This window comes from Giraffa tippelskirchi, chromosome 1 (genome assembly GCF_054371585.1).
Source record: "Giraffa tippelskirchi isolate mGirTip1 chromosome 1, T2T-mGirTip1v1.2.pri, whole genome shotgun sequence".
NCBI classification, from domain to species: domain Eukaryota; kingdom Metazoa; phylum Chordata; class Mammalia; order Artiodactyla; family Giraffidae; genus Giraffa; species Giraffa tippelskirchi.
Genome location: NC_137275.1, coordinates 131519856 through 131544469, shown reverse-complemented (window position 1 = coordinate 131544469; position 24614 = coordinate 131519856). Strand labels below are relative to the sequence as shown.

At 49.1% G+C, this 24614-nt stretch overlaps 1 protein-coding gene and 1 pseudogene across 3 annotated transcripts in view; one reads left to right on the top strand and one right to left on the bottom strand.

Moving 5' to 3' along the window:
• The window catches only part of SCARA5 (scavenger receptor class A member 5), a 151031-nt gene that overhangs the window by 23929 nt on the left and 102488 nt on the right, over positions 1-24614 (bottom strand). For all 3 annotated transcript variants that reach the window (XM_081497071.1, XM_081497061.1, XM_081497064.1), the window contains exon 8: positions 5476-5670. In XM_081497071.1, coding sequence (XP_081353197.1) covers positions 5476-5670 — 195 coding nt within the window. The remainder of the gene's footprint in view (positions 1-5475; positions 5671-24614) is intronic.
• Positions 5933-6026, top strand: LOC145521754 (U6 spliceosomal RNA; annotated as a pseudogene).

Sequence of the window (24614 nt, the reverse complement as noted above, 5' to 3'; positions counted from 1 at the left end):
CAAACCAAATTCGGCCCACTTCTTGCTTTTGTAAATAAAGTTTTATCAGAACACAGCATCCCCCCCCCGCCATCTAATTACACAAGTCTAGCTTGTAGACTGTAGTTACTTTCGTCTGTAGTTACTTTCGTGCTACAACTGCAGAGTTGAATAGTTGTGAGACAGACCATCTAGCCCACAAAGCCTAAAATATTTACTTCTGGCCCTTTAACATTTGCTGACCCTGCACTAAGCCACCACCCAGTATTTAAATTTGATCTTAAGAAAAAAAAAAAGAGCAAAAACGCTAATAATAATATAATTAGAATGGACACGTTCAATCCATCCACCCACCCTCACCTACCGTCTTCATTTGTACCCACCCTCACCTCCTTTGTCTGTCTGTATGTTTCACAGATTTTCTCAGTGGGTCCAGGACCAGTTCCCTGGGTGCTGCCCTGGTCTCAACCCCTCCATCTCCTTCTGGACCCTGTTCCAGCCTCCATCTTCTCCAACTGCACTCCCTCCTTCTCCAACAGCTCTTGGACCAATATAAAATTAAAAAAAAAATCATCTCCAAGTCTTTCTCACTTGGGTCTTTCCTTGTTTTTTTCCCAGGGACACCGATCATTTAATTATTGAGCCCTGGCCAGGAAAACTTTTATGGTGCCAAACCACCAAGAGCATGCCAGGCTCGGCAGTTTCTTGTATGGCTCAGGGAGGATGCAGATTCTGCAGGCACACAAGTTGCTTCCTTCCTTCTCTCCTCACACCCTCCTCTGGCCCCTCCTCCCTCCCTCCCACTTTCAGTTCAGTTCAGACCCCATGGACTGCAGCACACCAGGCCTCCCTGTCCATCACCAACTCCTCGAGTTGCTCAAACTCATGTCCATCGAATCAGTGATACCACCCAACCATCTCATCCTCTCTTGTCCCCTTCTCCTCCTACCTTCAATCTTTCCCAGCATCAGAGTCTTTCTAATGAGTCAGGTCTTCACATCAGGTGGTCAAAGTATTGGAGTCACTTTATGCAATACCTATCACATCCCAATGAGCCAACTCATTGGAAAAGACTCTGACTGGGAAAGATTGAAGGCAGGAGGAGAAAGGGATGACAGAAGATGAGATGGTTGAATGGCATCATCGGCTCATTGGACATGTGTTTGAGCAAACTCTAGGAGACAGTGAACGACAGGGAAGCCTGGCGTGCTGTCCTTGGGGTTGCAAAGAGTCAGACATGACTTAGCGACTGAATAACAGCAAATAAACTGAAGAGGAATTAGCTAGGTGAAGAGGAGGGAAAGGCATTCCAAACCTGAGGAAGAGCAGGCAATAGGACATGGAGATTGAAAACAGCTGTATGAGCTCAGAGCCCACATATGGGTGCATGCGGCTGAAGGGTGCTCCGCCAAGAAGTGAGGCACTTTAGGACGGACCTTGCTGCACTAAGGTAAGGAAACCGGACTTGATCCTGAGAGCAGTAAAGACCCACTGAGCGTTGGGCAGGGGAGTGACAAGCAGGAGACCATTTTAGAAAGAGCCCTGGTAGCCAGGAAGAGGAAGGCCTGGAGGAGGAGGTAGGGAGCAGGCTATGCAGGAAGGAGCTCCTGGAGAATGCCCCACCTCCTCCCAACAAGCAGCAAATGACTGTGCACCACTGGGCCTGCGCTGCGCTAATTGTTTGCCATACATGATCTCATTTTTCATTTGCCATCCTCCTGCAAAAGTGGAAGGGCTGAAGCCTGGGGAGGTTAGGAAGTCTGCTCCAGGTCACCAACCAGTAAGTGGCAGATATGGGATGCTAGCTAGGCTCTGACCTAGAGCCTGAGCTCCACGCCACTGCTCTACCCAGCCTAAGCTCCTAAGGCAAGAACAGTGAGAACAAATAGGAGGGGACGGAGTCAAAGGCCCAAGAGGTAGACACTGGTAGAATCCATAGGACCCAGGGACTCAGCAGAGAAGGGACAGGGGAGTGGGTGAGGGGAAGGGGAGGGACAGGTCTGCAGTCCTGCCTGGAAGGACAGAAAGCACATCCGTAAGAGAAATAGAGACGATGGATGGCGGGGCTGGGCCTGGGGAGGGGCCTGGGAGACTCCGTGAGGCTGAGGGTGAGCCGACTGAGGTCGGGAGTCTGGGCACCCGCCTGCAGGGAATCTGTGGTCAGAGGGGCATCTGAACCTGAAGCGCAACCCGCCCTCTGCCAGGAGAGGTGGGCATCACCTGCCCTGCCCCAGAGTTGGCAGGGCAGGCGAGCCCTTCTCATGCTGTTTAGAATCTGTGAACATGTCTGCCTCCCCCTAAACTGAACGTGCTGAGGTCAGAGACTAGGTTAACCCAACTCCACGCCCCAGCACTGAGCCTAGTGCCTGTCCATGGAAGGAGCCGGAAGCTGCTCTGGGAAGAAGGAAGTGCAGCCAGGACAGGAGGCCCCCATTTCCTGCTGTCGACCTGTGAGTAACACTTGGCCTGCCTACCTGCCCAGGTCTCAAATATCACATGACCTAAGTTACTGGACAATGATGGGGAGGTCAGGCCACAGTTCAATTTTAGGGCTTCCCCGGTGGCTCAGACAGTAAAGAGTCTGCCTGCAGCATGGCAGACCCAGGTTCTAACCCTGGGTCAGGAAAATCCCCTGGAGAAGGAAATGGCAACCCACTCCAGTGTTCTTGCCTGGAGAATCCCAGGGACGGCAGAGCCTGGTGGGCGGCCATCTACGGGGTTGCACAGAGTAGGACACGACTAAAGCGACTTAGCAGCAGCAGCAGCTAGTATTCTTGCCTGGAAAATCCCATGGACGGAGGAGCCTGACAGGCTACAGTCCATGGGGTTGCAAAGAGTCAGACACAACTGAGCCACTTCATATTCATATTTAATGGTGCAAATCTGATGCAAATGTAGAATCGAGTCTGGCTTCCCAACGCCTGATTTAAAGACTCCAGTGGCATTAATATACAATATTTTTATATATGTGGAATCTAGAAAAATTGTATAGATGATCCTATTGGAAAGCAGAAATAAAGATACAGATGTAATGAACAAACGTATGAATACCAAGGAGGAAAGAGGGGTGGGTGGGAGAATCTGGGAGATTACGATCGACATATATAAGGGCTTCCTACGTGGCACCAGTGGTAAAGAACCTGCCTGCCAATGCGGGAGATGTAAGACATGCGGGTTCGATCCCTGGATCAGGAAGATCCCCTGGAGAAAGGCATGGCAATCTGCTCTAATGTTCTTGCCTGGAGAATCCCATGAACAGAGGATTGTCCTGGACTGGCGGGCTACAGTCCATAGGTCTCAAAAAGTTGGACAAGGCTGAAGTGACTTAGCATGAGTAACATATATACACTATTGATACTATACATAAAATAGATAACTAATGAGAACCTACTCTATAGCACAGGGAACTCTACTCAGTGCTCTGAGGTGACCTAAATGGGAAGGAAATCCAAAAAAGAGGGGTTATATGTATATGTATACCTGATTCATTTTGCTGAATAGTAGAAGTTGACACAACATTATAAAGCCACTACACTCCAGTAAAAATTAACTTAAAAAAGGCTTGAGTGGCAATTCTAGGGCTTCCCCTCATGCCATACGATACAAACATCAATGAAGGATCCCCTGCATTGCAGGCAGATTCCTCACTGTCTGAGCAATCAGGGAAACCCAATATGTTCCAGTGTCTCCTAGTTTATACTCTATAAACTTGAATTTGTATCTGACTTTTGTGTGAAAATTATATAAATGTTAATTATGTTGAATTGGTTTCACAGTGCTTTTCAGATCTATTATATCCTTCTACTTCTCTGTATATTCATTCTATTCATTTTTGAGAGTTTGATATTGAAACTCCAACTAAAAATCTTAATTTATCTACTTTAAAAAATAAAGTAGAACTATATGTAACCTGGTTCTGTATTTTCCAAGTCTCCTGTAAATGTGTTATCAGGTGAGGGTGGGACGTTCTGGGAGAATAGCATTGAAACATGTATATTATCATATGTGAAACAGAACACCATTCCGTGTTCGATGCATGAGACAAGGGCTCAGGGCCGGGGCAATGGGATGACCCAGAGGGATGGGATGGGGAGGGAGGTGGGTGGGGGGTCCAGGAAGGGGAACACATGTAAACCCATGGCTGATTCATGTCAATGTATGGCAAAAACTATTACAATATTGTAAAGTAATTAGCCCCCAACTAAAATAAATAAATTTATTAAAAAAAATGTGTTATCAGACTTTAATAATTTTAAAAAATATATATTTTTTAAATCAAGGGAGGATGAAAGAGTTTTAGGCTAAACCCACCTATGACAGTTAAATGACCTAGCGTGGGTTTTCTAAAAGAATGTATGACTTTTCCTCCTAAAACATTTTGCTCCCACATATTAGGGAGAAGTCCTCATCAGAGCCAAAAATGGAAAAGTAAGGACTGATTCCGTTTCTGTTTCTCCTGCAAACAAAGATGGTAGCTTTCCTTGCAGAAAACAGGCTGAGACCCAGTGCACAGCTTCAGGTGGGAGGGAAGCACTCGCCCCCGCTGGGCTGTCCTCTGTGGAGCTGGACCCTTTGAACTCCCGGCGCACTGGGCCTTTCAGTCCAGAGGCCAGGACGCTGGGGTCAACCGGCTGCTCTCCACCAGCTGTCACAACAGATTTCACAAGAGCGCTTCAGTGAGCACGATTGTCTTCATGGGCTCAGACTGGGCAGCTTGTAAACAAGAGATGTTTATTTCTCATGGTTCTGAGGGATGCGAGTCCAAGATCAGAGTGCCTGTGTGCTCAGATGCGGGGGTTCTAGGGAGAGCCCTCTTCCGACTAGGAGGCTCCTGTGTGTACTCACGGAAGCAGGCAGTGCACCCTTAGGTTCCTTTACTAAGGTCCCATTATAAAAGCTCCACTTGTGACCTGGTCACCCCCTCAAAGGCCCCACCTCCTAATACCATCACATTGGGGGTCAGGATTTCGACATATGAATATATTGTTGTTGTTCAGTCGCTCAGTCGTGTCTGACTCTTTGCAGCCCCATGGACTATAGCCCACCAGGCTCCTCTGTCCATGGGATTCTCCAGGCAAGCATATTGGAGTGGGTTGCCATTTCCTTCTCCAGGGGATCTTCCTGACCCAGGGATGGAACCTGTGTCTCCTGCTTTGCTGGCGGATTCTTTACCACTGAGCCACCAGGGAAGGCCCTATGAATTTGGCTGGGGAGGGATGGGGTAGGGGGGTCGCAAACATTCAGTCCGCAACAGTGGAGGCCAGCAGGAGACAAAAAGAGAAAGGGAGTCCAATTCAAGGGAAGGAAGGAATGTTCTAACGATCAGAACTGCCTGAAGACGGATGGCTGGTGGCTGCAAGCTCCCCAAGGTGGGAAGGACCCAGGTGGAGGCCAGGTGACATTTGGCAGGACTGCCGTCGAGGGGACCCTGGATGGGAGGGCAGGCCTAGGATTCCGGGTCCCTCGCCCCACGTTCTCCTCTGGTGGGCGCCCTACCTTGCCCGAACTGAGCGGTTCGGTGCACGTCCTCAGCGCCGGGGAAACCCAGCATGCGGCACACCACATCCCCGTCCTTCTTGTCCCAGCCGTCGTCGCACACGGTGCCCCAGCGCCGCTCGTGGTACACCTCCACGCGGCCCTGGTGCGGGCCCGAGCCGTTCACCAGGCGTACCATCACCGCCTCCACGCCACCTGCCAGGAGAAACACAGGGTCACAGTCATTCCCCCGAGCCTGGACACAGCAGTGCCCCCCAGGAACCCTCCTCGGCTCCTCATCACCACCCGGCATGGGAAGGGTGGCTGGGGCTCCAGTGAAGGCCAAGCAGGCAGCCAGCAGAAACCATGGTGTCACCCCTGCCTGCTATTATCACCCCTGCTCTTCTCTCCACCTTTTTTAATAGTTTTTTTTTTCAGAGTAGTTTCAGGTTCATAGCAAAATTGAAAAGCAGGAACAGTGCTGGCTTTGGCAGTGCATACGCTAAAATTGGACCAATACAGGGAAGACTAGCAAGGATGACATGTGAATTCATGAAGCATTCCATAATTTTTTTTTTTTACAGCTGCAGTAGAAATCTAATACAAATTTCAGCATGGATTGCATAAATTCTTGCTAATTACTGATCATTATTTAATCACTTTATTGAAGATCAAGGTCAAATCCACATTTAGTAATTATAGCACTAAATAAAAATGTGAGAACTGGCTTTTCCCTCTACAGTTGGTGACGCTAGATATCCTATGAAACGAAAAAAGGAAAAACTTCAAAAAAAAAGGAAGGTATAGACCCCCCACCCCCAACATGGATAGCTTCCTCCCCAACTATCAACACCTGCCTCCAGAATGGTTCATTTGTTATAATCTGTGAATGCTGCTGCTGCTGCTGCTGCTAAGTCGCTTCAGTCGTGTCTGACTCTGTGTGACCCCATAGACGGCAGCCCATCAGGCTCCGTCATCCCTGGGATTCTCCAGGCAAGAATACTGGAGTGGGTTGCCATTTCCTTCTCCAATGCATGAAAGGGAAAAGTGAAAGTGAAGTAGCTCAGTCATGTCCGACCCTTATTGACCCCGTGGACTGAAGCCTGCCAGGCTCCTCCATCCATGGGATTTTCCAGGCAAAAGAGTACTAGAGTGGGGTGCCATTGCCTTCTCCGAATCTGTGAATACACAGAGACATATCGTAATCACCCAGAATCAAGAGTTTACACCAGGATTCACTCTTGGTATTGTCCATTTTTTGTCCATTCTATGGTCTGGACAAATGTATAATGATATGTATTCACCAACATAGTATCCTACAGAATGGTTTCACTACCCAAAAAATCCTCTGTGCTCCATCCCTTCATCCCAATCCCCACCCCTTAGCCCCTGGCAAACACTGATCTTTTTCCTGTCTCCATAGCTTTGCCTTTCCCATAATGCCATATAGTTGGGATCATACAGTATGTAGCCTTTTCAGATTGGCTTCTTTCATGTAGTAATATGCATTTAAGGCTCCTCTTTCCATGGCTGGATAGCTCATTTCTTTCTAGCACCGAATAATGTTCCATTGTCTGGATGTACTACAGTTTAACTATCCATTCACCCAATGAAGGGCATCTTGGAAGGAATTATGAATAAAGCTGCCACAAACATTCATGTTCGGGTTTCTGTATAGACATAAGTTTTCAATTCATTTGGGTAAATACCAATAAGGAGGATTGCTGGGGTCTTCCCTGGTGGCTCAGCTGGTAAAGAATCTGCCTGCCAGTGCAAGAGATGAAAGAGATGCGGGTTTGATCCCTGGGTCAGGAAGACCCTCTGGAGGAGGGAATGGCAACCCACTCCAGTATTCTTGCCTGGAAAGTCCCATGGACAGAGGAGCCTGGTGGGCTGTAGTTCATACAGGTCACCAAGAGTCGGACAAAACTGGGCACCTCATGCATCCGTCATCCCTGACTATTCTTCACACATGAGTTCATAAGCTCCAGCAGGTTATCAGAAGAGGCTGAGGATGAGCAAGAGAGCAGAGAATCCTCCAGATGGAAAACAATGAGCGCAGTGGGACTCAGAGGCCAGGTCTGAGACAGAGACGCCACCCGGGAGCAGTCGTGACAAGCCAACCTGGAGCCGGCAGCCGCAAACACAGCCTGGCCCGGGCTGGGCGTCTGGCCCTGGTGTGTTGGCTGAGGCTGAAATGTCAGTCTTTATTTCTCCCAGACCTGCCTCGCCTCTGTCAGCACCCTGTCACCATGGCCGTGGGCTACGCCAGGACAGGAGGCTGCCAACAGCAGTCTCCGTGTGGGGTCATCGGTAGAGGGAGAGTGGCGGGAGGAGGCTGTGCGTCCCAGAGCAGGCTAGGCAGAGTTCAAGGTCCAAATAACAGGAAGAAGTCGGGTGCAGTACAGGCAGCCCGGGCTGACGTTCAGAGACGCCCCCTTATCCTCCGCTCTGGCCAGCCTCACTCACTCTATTCCCTTCTTCATCTTGCCAAATAAGTGACTGACCATCTGTTAGGAGCCTGGTCCTGTTGTAGGAGCGATGGATAGATCCACGAACAAAGTCTCTGCCCTCATGGACTATATTGCAGTGGAAGAGACTAGTCATAGAGCTGGGAAACAAATTCAGATATAACTATGGCCACGTAACGATGGTGCAGAGACAAGAACAGAAACACAGGAAGGGAGTGGAGTATGGAGGGAGGCGCCATCTTGGTCGAGGAGACAAGGAACGGAATGGAAGGTGGGGGGCACTGTCTTAGATGGGGAGACGGGAAAGGGAATAGGTAGAGGGTGCCATCATAGACAAGAAGACAGGGAAGGGGATGGAGCTTGAGGGGGCGCCATTGCAGATGGGGAGACAAGGAAGACCTTGAGTGGAGACCTGAAAGAGCTGAGGGAGAACAACGGACCCCTCTATCTTAGAAAAAACCCGCTCTGTACTCTGGCCTAACATTTTCACGTCCTTTAAATCTCAAGCTTGGATGTCACATCTCCCCAAAAAAGCCTCCTGTGGTCACCCATTCCCATTCAAGACCCCTTCTGTGGACATATCTTATGACTTCATATAACAGTTGCCTGTTTACTCTTTTAGGACACTGGGAGAATTCTGAGGACAGGTCATATAGCCTGATACAGTGTCTGGTACTTCGACGTGCCCAGGCTGGGCCCAATGAAAGCATGCACAGATGAATGCACTCAGATAGCATATACCCCGGAGGGCAGGTCCTGTCTACGGACACAGCCAGTGACTTTGGTGGGAGCCTTAATGGAGAGTCAGCATCATGGCTACCAATGTTTCCAACACCCTCCTTATTACATCTCAGTCTCTTCTACTCACTCCCCTCACTGACATCTTCTTTCAGTAGGACGATCCGGGGTTCTGGATGCAGAACTCAAGCTGTTGGTTCGATGATCATACATTCTACATGAGAAAATAAGGATGTGGTCTGACACGTGATTATAGTGAGTGCTGAAGGAAATCTGGAAAGTGTCACTTGGATGCTGAAATGTTAGAATTCCCAGGAGGCTTCAATGTATATGGAAGTGGCAAAAGAATATTTGGAAACAGGACAACTTCAAAACATTGGAAGCATACGGTAACCATAATTATGGGACTCAGAGTGTCAAGTTCAAGGCTGTTTCTGCCCCATGCTCCCCACACGCCAAGCAAGGTCACAGCCCCCATCAGTCCTGGAGTTATGTGTGTCCCCCAACCCACGCACACCCGGACATCAGAGTTGATTTATCAAGCACTGAAGCCTGTCCCTTGTCACTTGTCCCCAGGTCCCCCAGATCCAGGACTTCTCCCTACAGTGGAGGCTGAACACAGTCCCTTGCCCACGGGGTCAGCAGACACTGCAGGTCCCAAAAGAATCAATGAGGCAAATTTTGATCTAGCGCCATCTTACGGAATATAGCACTAAGCTATGATTTTTTTTTTTTTTTGATGTGGACCTTTTTTAAAGTCTTTATTGAATTTGTTACAATATTGCTTCCGTTTTCTGTTCTGGTTTTGTGGACTCAAGGTATATGGGAGCTTAGCTCCTCAACCAGGAATCAAACCCACACCCCCTGCACTGGAAGGTGAAGTCTTAAGCACGGGACCGCCAGGGAGGTCTCTAAGCTATAATTTTTTAATCCTTTCTTTCCCCTAACAAGAGCGCATCCCTGTGGTTACCTCCCTGAGGAAAACCATAAGCTGAGATTTGATCTGATTATGATGCTAACTGCCCCAGTGAGGGACTCAGACAGTCTAAAGGGGCAGTCCCACAAACAATATCCCTGGCCTGCTTTGCCCTAAGAGCTACAGGGGCGGCCGGAGGCAGGCCGTTCCCAGGCCGAGCCATCATGCCACCTTCTGGAACCCACTTGGGGAACCACCCAATGACGCCAACACTGACTTCCTCTCCAGCCTGAGACGAACATCACAACTTGCTAAGAGGTTTGGGTTTCTGTGGGCAGAGGGTGTAAACTCTGCCTTTTCCCAGCAGTTTCTGCCCTAGAGCAACGCTTTCCCACCAAGCAAACCACCACCACTGGGAAGTGCGCTCACCCCACAGCTGTGTCAGCCCCACAGAATGAGAGATGGTGTCTAGGAGGCTGCGTCAGCCTGGTTTGTGCCCAACACCCCCCACCCCACGTGCCCCGTTATACTTCCTGTAAGTCAAGGGAGCTAATTCCTTAGACATCCATCCAGAGTGGTCCCCATGGAGTGTGCCTGGCTATTTGGGGTCAAGGAGATGCCTCTCTTTGCACAGGACAGTAGAGGGAGGTGGAGGGCAGTGGTTCGGATTGTTCAAAACCCAGGCACTGGGACTTCCCTGGTGGTCCAGTGGTTAAGACTTGGCCTTTCAAGGTAGGGGGTTCAGGTTTGATCCCTGGTCAGGGAGCAAAGATCCCACGTGGCTCGGGGCCAAAAAAACAAAACATAAAATAGCTGCAAGATTGTAACAAGTTCACTAAAGACATTAAAACTGGTCCACATAAAAAGAAAATCTTAAAAAAACAAAACCCAGACACTCCTAAGGCAGTAGACAGAAGGGATGGCTCAGGTGGGGGCAAAAGTCCTCATGCTTTCACAACTTCATGTTATCTCCCTTAACAGCTGCCCTTGACCAATAGGTCTCCACTTCCTTCTTCACCTTCCACTGCAGTGAAGCCCCAGGAAGTCCTTCCTGAGCAAAATGTTGACACGCAACCCTGAAGAACCCACCACGCCCAAGCAGTTCCCATGTGGATATCTGAGTTTGATTCACAAAGGGAACCCCCTGAGTGAAGAGGATATGACACTCGTTCTCTTGTTCAGGCTGCTCTGCAGACTGGAATCTACCTGGACATGTGCCCACGGTTTGTAGGTAGAGAGTAGAGTAGGGACCACCACTCGGTTCCCCACCCTGCTCTCTGCGGGAAGAGTTCCGCCCACACTCCACCTCTGCTCTGGGAGACCCAAGCTCAAGAGAAATACCAAGCGCTGCTCCTCACTGAACACTTGGAGGATGAATGGGGAGTTGCTGACTTGACAGCTTGTCCCAAGCCCTTGGCCACTAAGTCCTGGGCAGAGTTTTTCCTGGTACCACTCATAGCAGGGACACTCCATTGTTCTGTTTCCCCTACAGCTCCAGATTTGGGGTCACAGGTTCTCCTCTGCTTCTTTGTTCTGGTTGTGCTGAGTCTTTGTTGCTTTGCCTAGGCTTTCTCTAACTGTGGTGAGTGGGGGCTACTCTTCATTGTGGTGTACAGGTTTCTCATTGCAGCGGCTTCTCCTGTTGCAGAGCATGGGCTCTAGGTGCATAGGCTTCAATAGCTGTGGCGCATGGGCTTAGTCGTTCCTCAGTATGTGGAATCTTCTCAGACCAGGGATCGAACCTGTGTCCCCTGCATTGGCAGGTAGATTCCTATCCACTACATCACCAGAAAACTCCCGGATCTCCCTTTTTATACAAGGCAGGAGACAAAGGAGAGTCCCTTCCATCACAACCTCAAACAGCAGCATCCCTTTTTGTCTTGCTGGGTAACCACAGTAGAGGAAGCTGATGTAGGAAACCCAGGGCAGAAGACTGGCCCTTTCTGGTTGGGTAGGCTCCTTGCTCTCTCCCAGATCAAAGGGTTCAATCATTTCACCAGCAAGTTTTCCAGCACTTCAATAGTTCTAAGCCCTGCTGGGAGCTCCCTGCCTAGCTGCAGGGCCAGACCATAGAACCCACCTCCTCATCCTCTGACCTGCTCTGCTGACCTTGCCCACTACCCAGGCCACTCCTGGGATCAACAATGAGGCCCTCCTCCACCCTCCTGCAGCAAGACCTTAGATACGCTCTTAGCCCCTCAGTTAAACAGGGTGGCCCCTCAGGCACAGATGAGGTCAGATTGTGAAGAAGAACAAAACCTGATATATGGATGAAGAAGCCTTTGCATTTTCTGCCGATACGTCTAGCAACAACTTCTTCACACTCAGTTGTGGGCTACAGATGTCACCACTGTTTGACACATGCAGCTACTTCTAGGTAATCGTCACAGTGTCTTTGGGCTTCTCTAACCATCACAAGGAGATCAAATCAGTCAATCCTAAAGGAAGTCAACTCTAAATATTCACTGGAAGGACTGGTGTTGAAGCTGAAGCTCCAATACTTTGGCCACCTGATGCAAAGAGCCAGCTCAATGGAAAAGAACCTGATGCTGGGAAAGACTGAGGTCAAGAGGAGAAGTGGGTGGCAGAGGATGAGGCGGTTGAATGGCATCACTGACTGAATGACATGAATTTGAGCAAACTCCAGGAGACAGTGAAGGACAGGGGAGCCTGGCACGCTGCAGTCCATGGGGTCGAAAAGAGTCAGACACTATTTAGCAACTGACCAACAACAATAAATCACCACAAATAATGCAGAAACCTAGAAGGGGTAACAGAGAGCTGAGCAGAAGCATAAAGAAGCAAAGATGGTGGGATGAATAAGCCATGCTGGACATGAGACATTAGAATGAAGACGTGAACCCTAGTCCTGAAGCCACCAGGACTGTCTTGGATTCTAAAGACCTTCCTGTTCCAGGCTCTGCAAGCCTTAGTATTACAAACCCTAGTCTTCTGAAGTCTTCCCCAGGGTCCTTACCATATACCCGCATTACTTGAAGTGACCCAGTGAGTCTCTGGTGCTCGTTACCAAAAATGCCTAAAGACAGCACCTGTGATCCCATGCACCCGTCTAAGGGCAGGTTAGCTACTTGCCTCTTGGGTGTTGAGTGGGGTGGGGAACTCAGATGGAGGGAAACATGGTGATCCCTGTGGGGAGGCAGCAGGGGAGAGTGGCAAGAGGCTGATTCTGGACTTAGAAACAGGGTTTAAATTCTGGCTCCACTAAAGACTCACTGGGACTGCTCTATACTTACCTCTTCTTACAATGGGGAAAATGGTGATGGTTGGGAGCAAGAGCGCATGTCAAGGACTTGGCTCGTCATGGACACCCATCACTGTGAGCCCCACCCCCCACCAGCCTGCACTTTGCCCAGCAACCTGCGGTCAGCTCTGAGGCATCTTCATGACTTGTGAAGATGTCTGGGTACCAGTAGCCCCATCAGGGATGTATCCCTTTTTTGAAAAAAAAAAAACACCATGCAGTAAAGCATGGAAAATCTTAGTCCCTAACCAGAAATCGAACCTGTGCCCACTGCATTGAGAGCATGGAGTCTTAACCACTGTACTGCCGGGGAATCTCCAAGATACACCCTTGAGAGTCTTGTTGCAAAGCAAGCCTGCTGCTTGGGGAGTGGGGGAAATGGCGAGTTGGGGGTGGCAGGCTCAGCCCTCCAATTGGATTAATCACCTAACTTCCTCTGCTCTCCCCAGGGCTCAGTTCCTGGCTTCTTAGCCTGGGAGGGGAGGGGACAGGGGTGTAGGCAGAAGACTGGCTCCTGCTGTCAGCAAGTTTCTGCTCACTAATGCAAGCTGGATGTGATTCGTTAGGCAAGACTGCTCCGGAACGGTCTAGGAATGTGGAGCCAGGGCTGAGGCCACTTGGGGGCTCCCAGCACAAATCTAGTATGTAGGGATTCTGTTTTCAAAACACATCCTTGCTCTCTTTGCCTTGTAGATATATAGGTAGGAAAAGCAAGGTCCTAGACAAAGCAGGCTGGGTCTACCCCAGGTGTCCTGGCCTTGGCATTAAATGTCATGTTGGCCTTGAACCCGCCTCCCTCCCCCACTTCATATACAGCATTCCTCTCCACTCTGTATCAGGCCTGACAGCTGCTCATTCTGCCTCTGGAAATGGAAGGGAACTTGACAGTATCTCTGGGGAATCCATTCCAGGATTTTAAAACCTACATCTGGTTTCATTCACAGGGCGCTGGCATCTCTGGATGGCTCCAGGGTTTTTTTCGTCCAATTATTCTCTACCTTACTTTACTCTATTTACTTTGGGTTTCAGGGTCATAATTGAGGGGGCAAGATGCCGAATATCTTTCTCTAGCGTCTGGTGGGAGCACAGCCGAGGGAGTGGCTGCATTATTCGCCCTCTCAGTGGGTCTGGGAGGACAGTTTAACAACCAGTAGCTACCATCTTGGAACTGGTTTTGAGAGCTAGGGTACCCTTTAGAACTACCCACTGTCTATGGGGCTTGTCTGCACCTGGCTTAGAACCACCCCGAACTCAGTGACAACAAAAGTGGATTCTGCCCGGGAGAGATTTCAAGTCAAGGATGGATGACCAGGGGAATTCATGGACACCTAGTGCCCTCATGCAGCATGTCAGGCCCGGGGCAGAGCGCTTTACCCACGGCTTTGCTCATTTACTCTTCTCCACGTCTCCACAAGTTAGTCATTATGACCTTCACTGAACAGAGGAGAAATGGGCCCAGAAGAGTCAAATAACTTGCCTAGGGTCACACAGCTGCTCCGAAATGGAGCCGGGGAGGAGAGCAAAGGCCCTTCATTTTCAAACCACAGAGCTGGCTGAACACTGAATTCAAGTATTTCCCTCTCCATACAAAAAGTGCCTTTCATCTGTCTCCCAGCAGTCCTCTGGAGCTGCAGGAAAGCATGTCTTCAGGAGTAAGAGAAAGAGCCTGGGACTTCAAGCAGCAATTCCTGGCTATGGGCTGTCTGTAAGAATCACCTGAGTGCTTTGAGATCAACCAGGAGGTGCTATATTTAAAATGGATAACCAACAAGGACCTGCTGTCTAGCACAGGGAACTCTGCTCAATGTCATGTGGCAGCCTGGATGGGAGGGGAGTTTGGGGGAGAATGGATACATGTATATGGTTGGCTGAGTCCCTTCGCTGTATGCCTGAAACTATCACAACATTGTTTGTTAATCAGCTATACCCCCATATAAAATAAAACGTTTTTTAAAAAAGATCAACCAGTGGGAAAGTGGGGAAGGGAAATTTTTGAACAGATGGCAGATGTTGTAAATGTCCAGCCAGGGCTAAAAGCACTGCTGTAGGGGGAAGATCTAGGATCAAGCCTGGGCTGCGCAATTTCACAGTAGCTGGGTCTTGTGCAGTGGTCCATAACCTTTTTCTGGTCAGGCTCTGCTGCAGAGAATCACTTCTAAACTGTAGTCTGGCCTGTGGGTGCGCCTTATAAAATGCTATTTCCTAATGGTGCAGGCGTGCGTGCTAAGTCGCTTCAGTGGTGTCTGACTCTTTGCGACCCCATGGATTATAGCCCATCAGGCTCCTCTGTCCATGGGGATTCTCCAGGCAAGAATACTGGAGAGGGTTGCCATGCCCTTGCACCAGGGACCCATTTCATGGATGACAATTTTTCCACAGACTGGGAGGAGGGAGGGGATGGTTTCAGGATGATTCAAGCGCATTACATTTATTGTGTGCTTTATTTCCATTATTATTATATCAGCTCCACCTCAGGTCATCAGGCATTAGATCCCAGAGGCTGGGGACCCCTGCTGTAAGGCACATCAATGTCTCCTCCCCCAGGAGGGCCTCCCTGACCCATGGCCCCCACACATGGGAAATAGCCTAGCACTGTTCCCTTAGCCAGCCCCCATGCCCCCACCACAGTCAGCTCTGGAGAAGACAGGCATTCAACATCCTTGTGGTTCCCACTCGTAGCCCCACTTGCAGGCAGAAACCTGGCATGCTGCCATCAACAAATGCTACTAAGTGAGTGAGTGAGTGGATGAATGAATGGATGAGGGGCTCCCGGAACAGAACCTATCCCTAAATACCCCAGATCCTGCTGGGATATGCATCAGAAGGGCCCAAAAGTCCAGGGAACTTTGCTTCTCAAGAGACAAGAGGAGGGGAAACCCGGCATAATCCTGAAATCTCACAGCTCCTTTAGGTGTGTTTATCTTGCCTTTCAGACCCTGCCAAAGCAAAACAAGTCGAAAGACAGGAGGTTGTAGGGAACAGAAATAAACACATGGGGCTGGGAAAATAGGCTCTGATGCTCTGCAGCTGCAGAGCAGAGCCCCAGGGATAATCTAGACCGGCTGCCCTTTAAGGAGGCTGAACTTTTCTTCTCCTGTGAAGAAAGAACTCCCCATGCCCCCCAGCCGGCCTGTAGCACGAGGGCTCTGTGCCGCCCAGACAGGGCACTGTTCTTTCCCCTGACATCCACGGCAAATGTGGTCTGCATGCGAAGGACAGGAGCCATTCCACAAGCCTAAGGAATTTCCAGCCAGGCTCTGCTGGAGGGCATTGCTTTTAAACTGTGATCTGGCCTGTGGGTGCACTTTATAAAATGCTATTTCCTAATGGTGTGGGCGTGCGTGCTAAGTTGCTTCAGTTATGTCCAACTCTGCGACCCTATAGACTATAGCTGGCCAGGCTCCTCTGTCCATGGGGATTCTGCAGGCAAGAATACTGGGGTGAGTTGCCAGGCCCATGCCATGCCCAGGAAGGTTTGGGGATCTTCCTGACCCAGGAATTGAACCCTAACTGACTCTAAATATGGTGCTTTATGGCTCCTCAAAGCATTTTTGTTAGGTCTCATTTGATCTTTACAGTCCTCCTCCGGGGTGGTGGGTATGATACCCATTATACAGATGAGGAAACTGGGACTCAGAAGGAAAGTGACTTCTTCAAGGTCATATGATAAAGTGGCCACACTTGGTCTCCTGTCCAGCAGTCCCACAGGTCACTGTACTGTGTCTTTGATTGGGGGGAGGGGTCTTACTGGGCAGAAAGAATAGCAGAAGTATCTCCCAATTATTATTATTGTCCTTTTTATGCTGGATTATTTTTTCTTAACTGTTGACTCACCCATTGGCCCCCTCAACTCTACTGCATATTCTTTAGAATCTAGGAGTTTGTCTTGGCTGATTTTGTTTCTTTAACGCCCTATGGGGCTTCAGCAGTGGCTCAGTAGTGACAGAATCCACCTACAATGCAGGAGATGCAGGTTCAATTCCTGGGTCAAGAAGATTCCCCGAAGAAGGAAATAGCAACCCACTCCAGTATTCTTGTCTGGGAAATCCCATGGACAGGGGAGCCTGGCAGGCTACAGTCCATGGGGTCGCAAAGACTCAGATCCGACTACGCACCTAAACAATAACAACAACAATCCTCCAGTCATGGCTGCCTGGCTCCTAGCAGGTGGTCAGTAAAAATGTGTCTGATCAAATAATAAATGAAGCGCTTTCCCTGCCCAGTTCTGAAGCAGCGGTTCACTCCCATCACTGTGAGAGGATGTTGCTAACACTGCTGGGAGCTGGATTTGTAGGAATTTACTGGGCGGCTCCGGTAGATAGCTGAGTCCTTTGCTTTGCATTTGTTCCTGGGCTTCTCAAAGGGCAGTGAGGGGTCAGAGAGGGTCAATAGGCCTTTAGAACTAGCAAGAAAAGCTGTAGAGCCAGGAGAAAGGCCATGGTCGCAAAACCCCACTCTGTTACATACGTAATGGTGAGGAGGTGCTGATGTTCACATGGCATTCCTCTAAAGCCTTCACGGACCATTGCCTTACCTCCAGGGTTCATGACCAGCCTTTCCAGCCTGGATGGGGGAGGAGTCTGAGGAAGAATGAGTGCATACTAAGTCGTTTCAGTCAAGTCCGATTCTTTGCGACCCCATGGACTGTAGCCCACCAGGCTCCTCCATCCACGGGATTGTCCAGGCAAGAATACTGGAGTGGATTGCCATTCCCTTTTCCAGGGGATCTTCCTGACTCGGGCATTGAACCCAGGTCTCCTGTGGCTCCTGCACTGCAGGCAGATTCTTTGCCTCTGAGCCACCAGGGAAGACCTTGGGGGAGAATAGATACATGTATATGTATGGCTGAATCCTCTTGCTGTTCTTCAGAAGCCATCACAACACTGTCTGTTAGTCGGCTATACCCAAATACAAAATAAATAGTTAAAAAGAAAAGAAAGACAAAAAGACTGTTGGCCTTTCCTAAAAAGGCTCCTTCACACCCTCTGGCTCCTTTCATCCTGCCCCCACCCTTCCCTGCTTCCTCTCTCCATTCTGCTCTCTTTCAAGTTCAAGGTCTGAGACGCTTGGCTGGAATGCTTCCCCGTCTGTGTATTCTAAATCCTTGCTGTTTGTTTTTAGTTTTCTTTTATTTTTGGGTATGCAGCCAGTGAGATCTCAGTCCCCCCAATCAGGGATCAAACCCACATTCCCCCCGCATTGGAAGTGCAGGGTCTTAACCACTAGGCCACCTAGGAAGTCCCAAAATATCTTCATTTCTCTCTCGCTCTCTCTTTTCTCTTTTTTGTTTGTTTTTTGCTGCACCATGCAGAATCTTAGTTCTCTGACCAGGGATCGAACTCATGCCCCCTGCATTGGGAGCATGGAGTCTTAACCACTAGACCACCAGGGAAGCCCCTCTAAATCCTTGAATCCTGCCTGTACACTGGGTCCACCACTTTCTAGCTCTACCTTGGGCAAGTAATTTAACCTCTCAGAACAGTTTCCCTATCTGTTAAATGGGACAATGGCATACACCTTAAAGAGTTCTTCTAACATATGAGGAGCTCAGGGTGGGAGGTGGTGGTGGTGATGAGTTCTCAGTAAATAGTACCAAGCTCCACATAAGCCCCCAGGATCCTGGTGGGAACAGAGGCACTGGGGCAAGGGACTCACCCCGCCTCTAAGTCAGTGACACAACCAGCCATCCCTCCCCAACCACAGCATCCACCGGACCTCCTGGGATGTGTACACAGGCTCTGCCTACCTCTTTGTTCCCTCAGAATTCCACAGTAGCACTCTTTGGAAGAGCAGCTGAAATTCAGCACCAGGGGAAATAAGCCCATTAGAACAATTGGTTCCAAGTACATCCCTGAGGCAGTTTTCCATGGTCAAAGGAGACAAGGGGAAGTGCAGCCGTGAAATGAACGCAGTGGCAGCTACTCTGATCCAGTTACATCAAAAAGACACGGTGATGGGGACCTCTCTGGCTTAAGCTAGTGCCTGCAGCATCTTAACCACCCAACCTAAGATGATGGAGTACAGGGTCATGGGGATTATGAACAATTCCTGAGTTGGCTGAGTTGCTTTCTCAATAAACACATTCTTGGTTTTAATGTAGTCTCAACTTAAAGCTTTCTTCATACAAAACCCACATCAAAGACTAAAACTTCAATTCTTCAGTGGTTCCAAGGCGCTGATTTTGTAGAAAATGCCTCGCTCACCTTCGGTCTGAGGTTTGCATTACTATAAGTTTTCTTCAGGGCAGATCCCAGAAACCACCAGCTGTTTGCCAAGGAGAGGGGGATGCTGTGGTCCTCCAGGCCCCCCAGGAGGATGGGTGTCAGCTGAATATGGTTCATGCAAGAAACACAGATGGTGTGTGCTCAGTGGCTACGTCGTCTCCAACTGTTGTGCGACCCCATGGACCGTAGCCAACAGGCTCCTCTGTCCATGGGTTTCTCCAGGCAAGAACACTGGAGTGAGTTGTCATTTCCTTCTCCAGGGGATCTTCCTGACTCAGGTATCAAACCCATGTTTTCTACATCTCCTCCACTGGCAAATGGATTCTTTACCACTGCGCCACATGGGAAGCCCAGAACACAAATCCTAGTGGGCCTGTTAGTGACCTCCCAGTATCCTCTGATTCTCTGTGAGATCTCGGATTCTCCAAGGGGGTTGCGTTGCCCCAGGGCCCAAGCTTCAGCTCTTCCCTCTCTGTTTTCTCGCCTGGGAAAGTCAGAGGCTCTCAGGCAGCCCCCCTATTCCCACCATACTCCCCCACTTCACCCCCTGGCTTCTTAAAAGAGCCCAGCCTCGTGTTTTTCCTAGGCTTCTTGGATCTATTCAAAGCCATCAAACCAAGGGCGGCTAGGATTCATCGGAACTGAGCCGCTTTCTGCATCGAGCAATCTGAAGCTCTCCTGGAAGGGGTCGCTGGAAGCTTTCAGGAAAAGTCACTGGATTTCTTTTCGGAAAGCTTAATACAGGCTCTTGGCAAAGCGGAACACCAACAGGGCCAGATCGTGCACAGAGCAGAGGAGAAAAGAGGAAATTGCGGTTGGAGAGGTTCAGAGGGTGACCTCAAGGCCACATGGCTGGGTCAGAAGGGCACTCAGATCTCAGGATTGCTGCTCTGCAGCCCGCCTGTCCCCTCTCCTTCTCAGGAAATGGGGGATTCTGAAAAACAGGATTTTTTCTAAGGGAAGTAGCTCAGCGAGAGCAGAGCAGTGGCAGCAGGGAAGCCTGGGCCCAAAGTGGACCTTTCCATCGGGGAATAGCCAGCCTGCCGGGTGCCAGCTCTGGCTGAGGTGATGAGGGCCACTGTGGACAACTGGGGCTCCAGTCTCATGGCTGCCATATCACATGCTGCTTACAGCTCATCCTGGCTGCCCAGAGACCAAGCCTGACCTCCTGTCCACAGATCCCCAGATGCCTTCCTGGCCTCAGTTTTCGTTTCCTGCTCCCAAACCTTGGCTGCGGCACCAAACGTTTTGGGTTTATCAGATAGTGCTCTGCTGTTTTACTTGAGGTTCTCTACCTGGAATTTCTTCACCTTCTCCAGACACCAGATGGTCACCAACATGGTCTTAAAGACTCGGATCAAGGCCATGTCATCAAGTGACCCCCTTCGTACATTCGTCTCCTCCAGCCCCCACCATGCTCTCTGAGGAACGTTGAATGTCCTTCTCAACTGCCGGCCTGTGAGCTCCTCAAGGTGAGGACAGGCCTTCCTCATGGGGCTCTCAGCCACAGCCTGGGCTCCAGCGAAGGCCCAGTGAATGTTCGCTGAGTAAGTGAATAACCGACATTCTCTTCCTAAGTGTTTCTTTCCTTCCACACGTCTACCTTTTCTCTGTGACAGAAGTGAGATGAACCCCTCACCCTCTCGCCTTGACTCCCTTCCAAGCTGGCTCTGTGCTGTGCTGGCTGGGTTATCGATCCACAGGTTTCAGGCCTTGCCTGTCCCTGCTCGGTTCTTATCAGGTTCCCAGCACTCCGTATCTTCCACTTCCTTGTGCTCATTTCTCTCTCAAGTGTCTCCTACTCTGCTCCAGCCAGCACCTGAAGCAGTATTTCTTGTTCAGTTGCTCAGTCGTGTCTAACTCTTTGTGACCCCATGGACTGCTGCACCCTACTCTTCCCTGTCCTTCACTACCTCCCATAATTTGCTCAAACTCATGTCCATTGACTTGATGATGCCATCCAACCATTTCACCCTCTGTTTCCTCCTTCTCCTCCTACCCTCAATCTTTCCCAGCATCAGGATTTTTTCCAGTGAATCGGCTCTTTGCATCAGGTGGCCAAAGTATTGGAGCTTCAGCTTCAGCATCAGTCCTTCCAATGAATATTCAGGGTTTATTTCTTTTAGGATTGTCTGGTTTGATCTCCTTGCTGTTCAAGGGACTCTCAAGACTTGCTATTCAAGGGACTGTTCAAGAGTCTTCTCCAGCACCACAGTTTGAAAGCATCAGTTCTTCGGCACTCAGCCTTCTTTATGATCCAACTCTCACATCTGAACATGACTACTGGAAAAACCATTGCTTTGCCGCGAGACAATTTTTCTGAGGGAGTTTTGTATCTCTGTGTATTTTCAGTCACCAAAAATAAAGGTAAGGGAAGAAACATTTAAAAAACCGTTTTCCATCTCCACCATCCTGTGGTGTTTGCATCTGTCAGGGACACTATGTGAGGATAAAGAGAAGGGATGAACGAAGGCAGAAACTGAACACAATCAGTCAGGAAGAACAGGAAAGGCCTGTGAGGGGGGAAGTGTTGCTGTCAGAGGCAGAGCCCCCATTCCAGGTAGGAAAACTTTAGTCTGGCCAATCCCAGAGGCCCCCAAGCAGGTGAGACAGTCAAGGCTTGGTGAAATAAAGAACAAACTCTGAGATGGGGAGAAGTCTCTTAAAAGGAACTGAGACTCCAAAAAAATACAACTAAGGATTTCCCTGGCGGTCCAGCGGTTAAGGCTTCACCTTCCAATGCAGCGGGTGGAGGCTGGATCCCTGGTTGGAAGCTAAGACCCACAGGCCTTGGGGCCAAAAAAATAAGTAAAAAATACGACCAGTGAGCATAACAAAAGAGAAGCAGCCTCAGTGACATAGAGAACAAACAAGTGGCTGACAGTGGGGAGAGGGAAGAGGGAGGGGCAAGACTAGGGTAGGGGATAAAGAGGAACAAACTATTAGGTATAACATAGGGATGTTCTGTACATCTTGGGAATAGAGCCAACATTTTGTGATAACTGTAAATGGAGTATAATGTTTAAACGTTATGCATCACTACATTGGACATCTATAACATATGACATTTTATATCAACTAAACTTCAATTATAAAAATAAATTTTAAACAATGAGCACTGGTAAGGAAGAAATTAGCAATTTCATATTAAACCCAGTAAGGAGAGTGGCCCATGAGGACCCCTTGCTGACCCCTATGTCAAAGGCCAGAGAGGATGAATCAGAGAATAAAAGAGAATCCAAGATGCAGCACGAGGACTGCTAGTGGACTCCAGACCCGCCTGGGGTCTCGGCTCTGCCCCTGACGAATGCTGCTGGGTCTGGGTGGGCTCCTTACCCTCTTCCTCAGCTTCCTCATCTCTCTAACAGGCACATGATTTATGCCTCCTGGATAGGACTGGAGAATTAAGTGCACTGTGGGGCACAGACACTTTACTTCTCCGAGTACCAGGTGCTAGTCAGTTAGCAGTCCTGAGTGAGCGCCTACTTTAACTTGGAAGTGTGGTTTACTTTTAAATGATGCTGTTGCTGAGGTAGTAAAGTTGTACCAGGAATAAGACGTGCACACAGTTGGACTAATAGATGCAAGTGTACATAAAAAGTCCAGGAGCTTTGTCCCTCAGGTCTGAAAGATGCTAGCTTCTGGCGCTACACTATCCCAGACAGGTTCCCTGGCATCTCGAGACAGGGATGGATGGAAGGCAAGCATAGACTCCAGTGGATGGTCTTTGCATCCTATATTCTGAAAGAGGGGCTTTCCAGGTGGTGATAGTGGTAAAGAACCCTCCTGCAAGGTGGGAGACAAAAGAGACTTGGGTCAGAAAGATCCCCTGGAGGAAGGCACGGAAACACACTCCAGTATTCTTGCCTGGAGAATCCCATGGACGGAGGAGCCCAGTGGGCTATAGTCCATAGCGTCTTGAAGAGTCGGATCCAACTAAAGCGACTGAACACACACACACACACACACACACACACACACACACACACACACACACACACACACACACACACACATTCTAAAAGAGAGATAGAAGGAATTCTCTGGCAGTCTAGTGGTTAAGACTCTGAGTTTCCATGGCAGGAGGCATGGGTTCAAACCCTGGCCGGGGAACTAAGATTCCACATACCGTGAGGCATAGGCAGAAAACAAAACAAAACAAAACATTGAGAATCTGTTAAAGCAGAGACAGAGACATCTCAGCAGCAATGGAAAAGAACTGTCTAGAAACCACCATCCTGATAATTTGTTTTGAGCTTATATACTCTATGTTAGGGTGTCCACTGGTTCCCCACCCTGCTAAACACACAGAAACCTACTTCCCTGCACACTGAAAACACACACAAGGTGTTAAACATTTTTCAATTTTTCTGAGATGCTACTGATAGCTATCACTAAGCTCTGGCTTGGAATTTACCCCTGGCCCCTCCTGCATACTTTTTCCCATGTGAATCCTAATTGAGGAAACATTTTTAAACAATCTGAATTTACATCCTGCTTGAAATTCATGCTGTGGGGCTTAAACAACACAGATCCTTTACTTACTCCCTCGCTGCAAAAATACTATTTATTTTTCTTGCAAATGGACCATCGATGAGGGTAAAACAAATGTCTTTCTCTCTTGAGATGTGTAAACCTAACTTTTTTTTTCTTGGCCAAACTCTCAAAAGCCAAACATGGTACCAGCCCTGCCTGAAACAAACAAACAAACAAACAAACAACAACAAAAAGACCTTTATCTCTCATCAAGCAGAAATCAGAAGCTCTATATTCTATCTAGCCTCACTTTGGCCATGACCTAGCTGGGAGACTGTGGGAATTCTGTACAGCTGTCTGGAGTGGGAGAGGAGATGGTTTGAAACACCATCCAACCCCAATGACTCTAAAATCCTGAGATTCTAAAACCCTATGACTCCAGGCCAAAACATGGATAAATAATTACAAGATCTTGTTCTGAAAAATAGTTTAATATTGACTTAAAACATGGGTCCTGAGAAGTCTCTGCTATAATGCCTTCTTCAAAGGGAAACCTCCAACTTCGATTCTGACCTGAGGAGGGGGTCTATGTTTTTTCTCATCAATCCTTTTAATGTAGTAACACCCCCACCTGCTGGAGTTTTAGGTTTTTGCTGTTAAAGGTGGGAGGTGGTGGTGGAGGTTTAGTCGCTAAGTCATCTTGGATTCTTGCGACCCCATTGACTGAGGACCGCCAGGCTCCTCTGTCCATGGGATTTCCCAGGCAAGAATACTGGAGTCATTTCCTACTCCAGGGAATCTTCCCTTCCCAGGAATTGAACCTGAGGATCCTGCATTGCAGGCAGATTCTTGACCGCTGTGCCGCCAGGGTAGGTGGTGTTTGGTAAAGGTTCCAGGCCTCAGGGGCAAGCTGGGTTCCTAGATGAGGGTTCCTCCTCTACCGCATCCTTTTTTGAAAGAAGGTGGAGCCCTGGGCTGAGAACTTTTTCTTTCACCCCTGGGAACTCATGGTGGGGCTGCTCTGGGCTGGAGGAATGACTAAGAACCCCCCCAGAAGTAGGCACTCAGCGTGG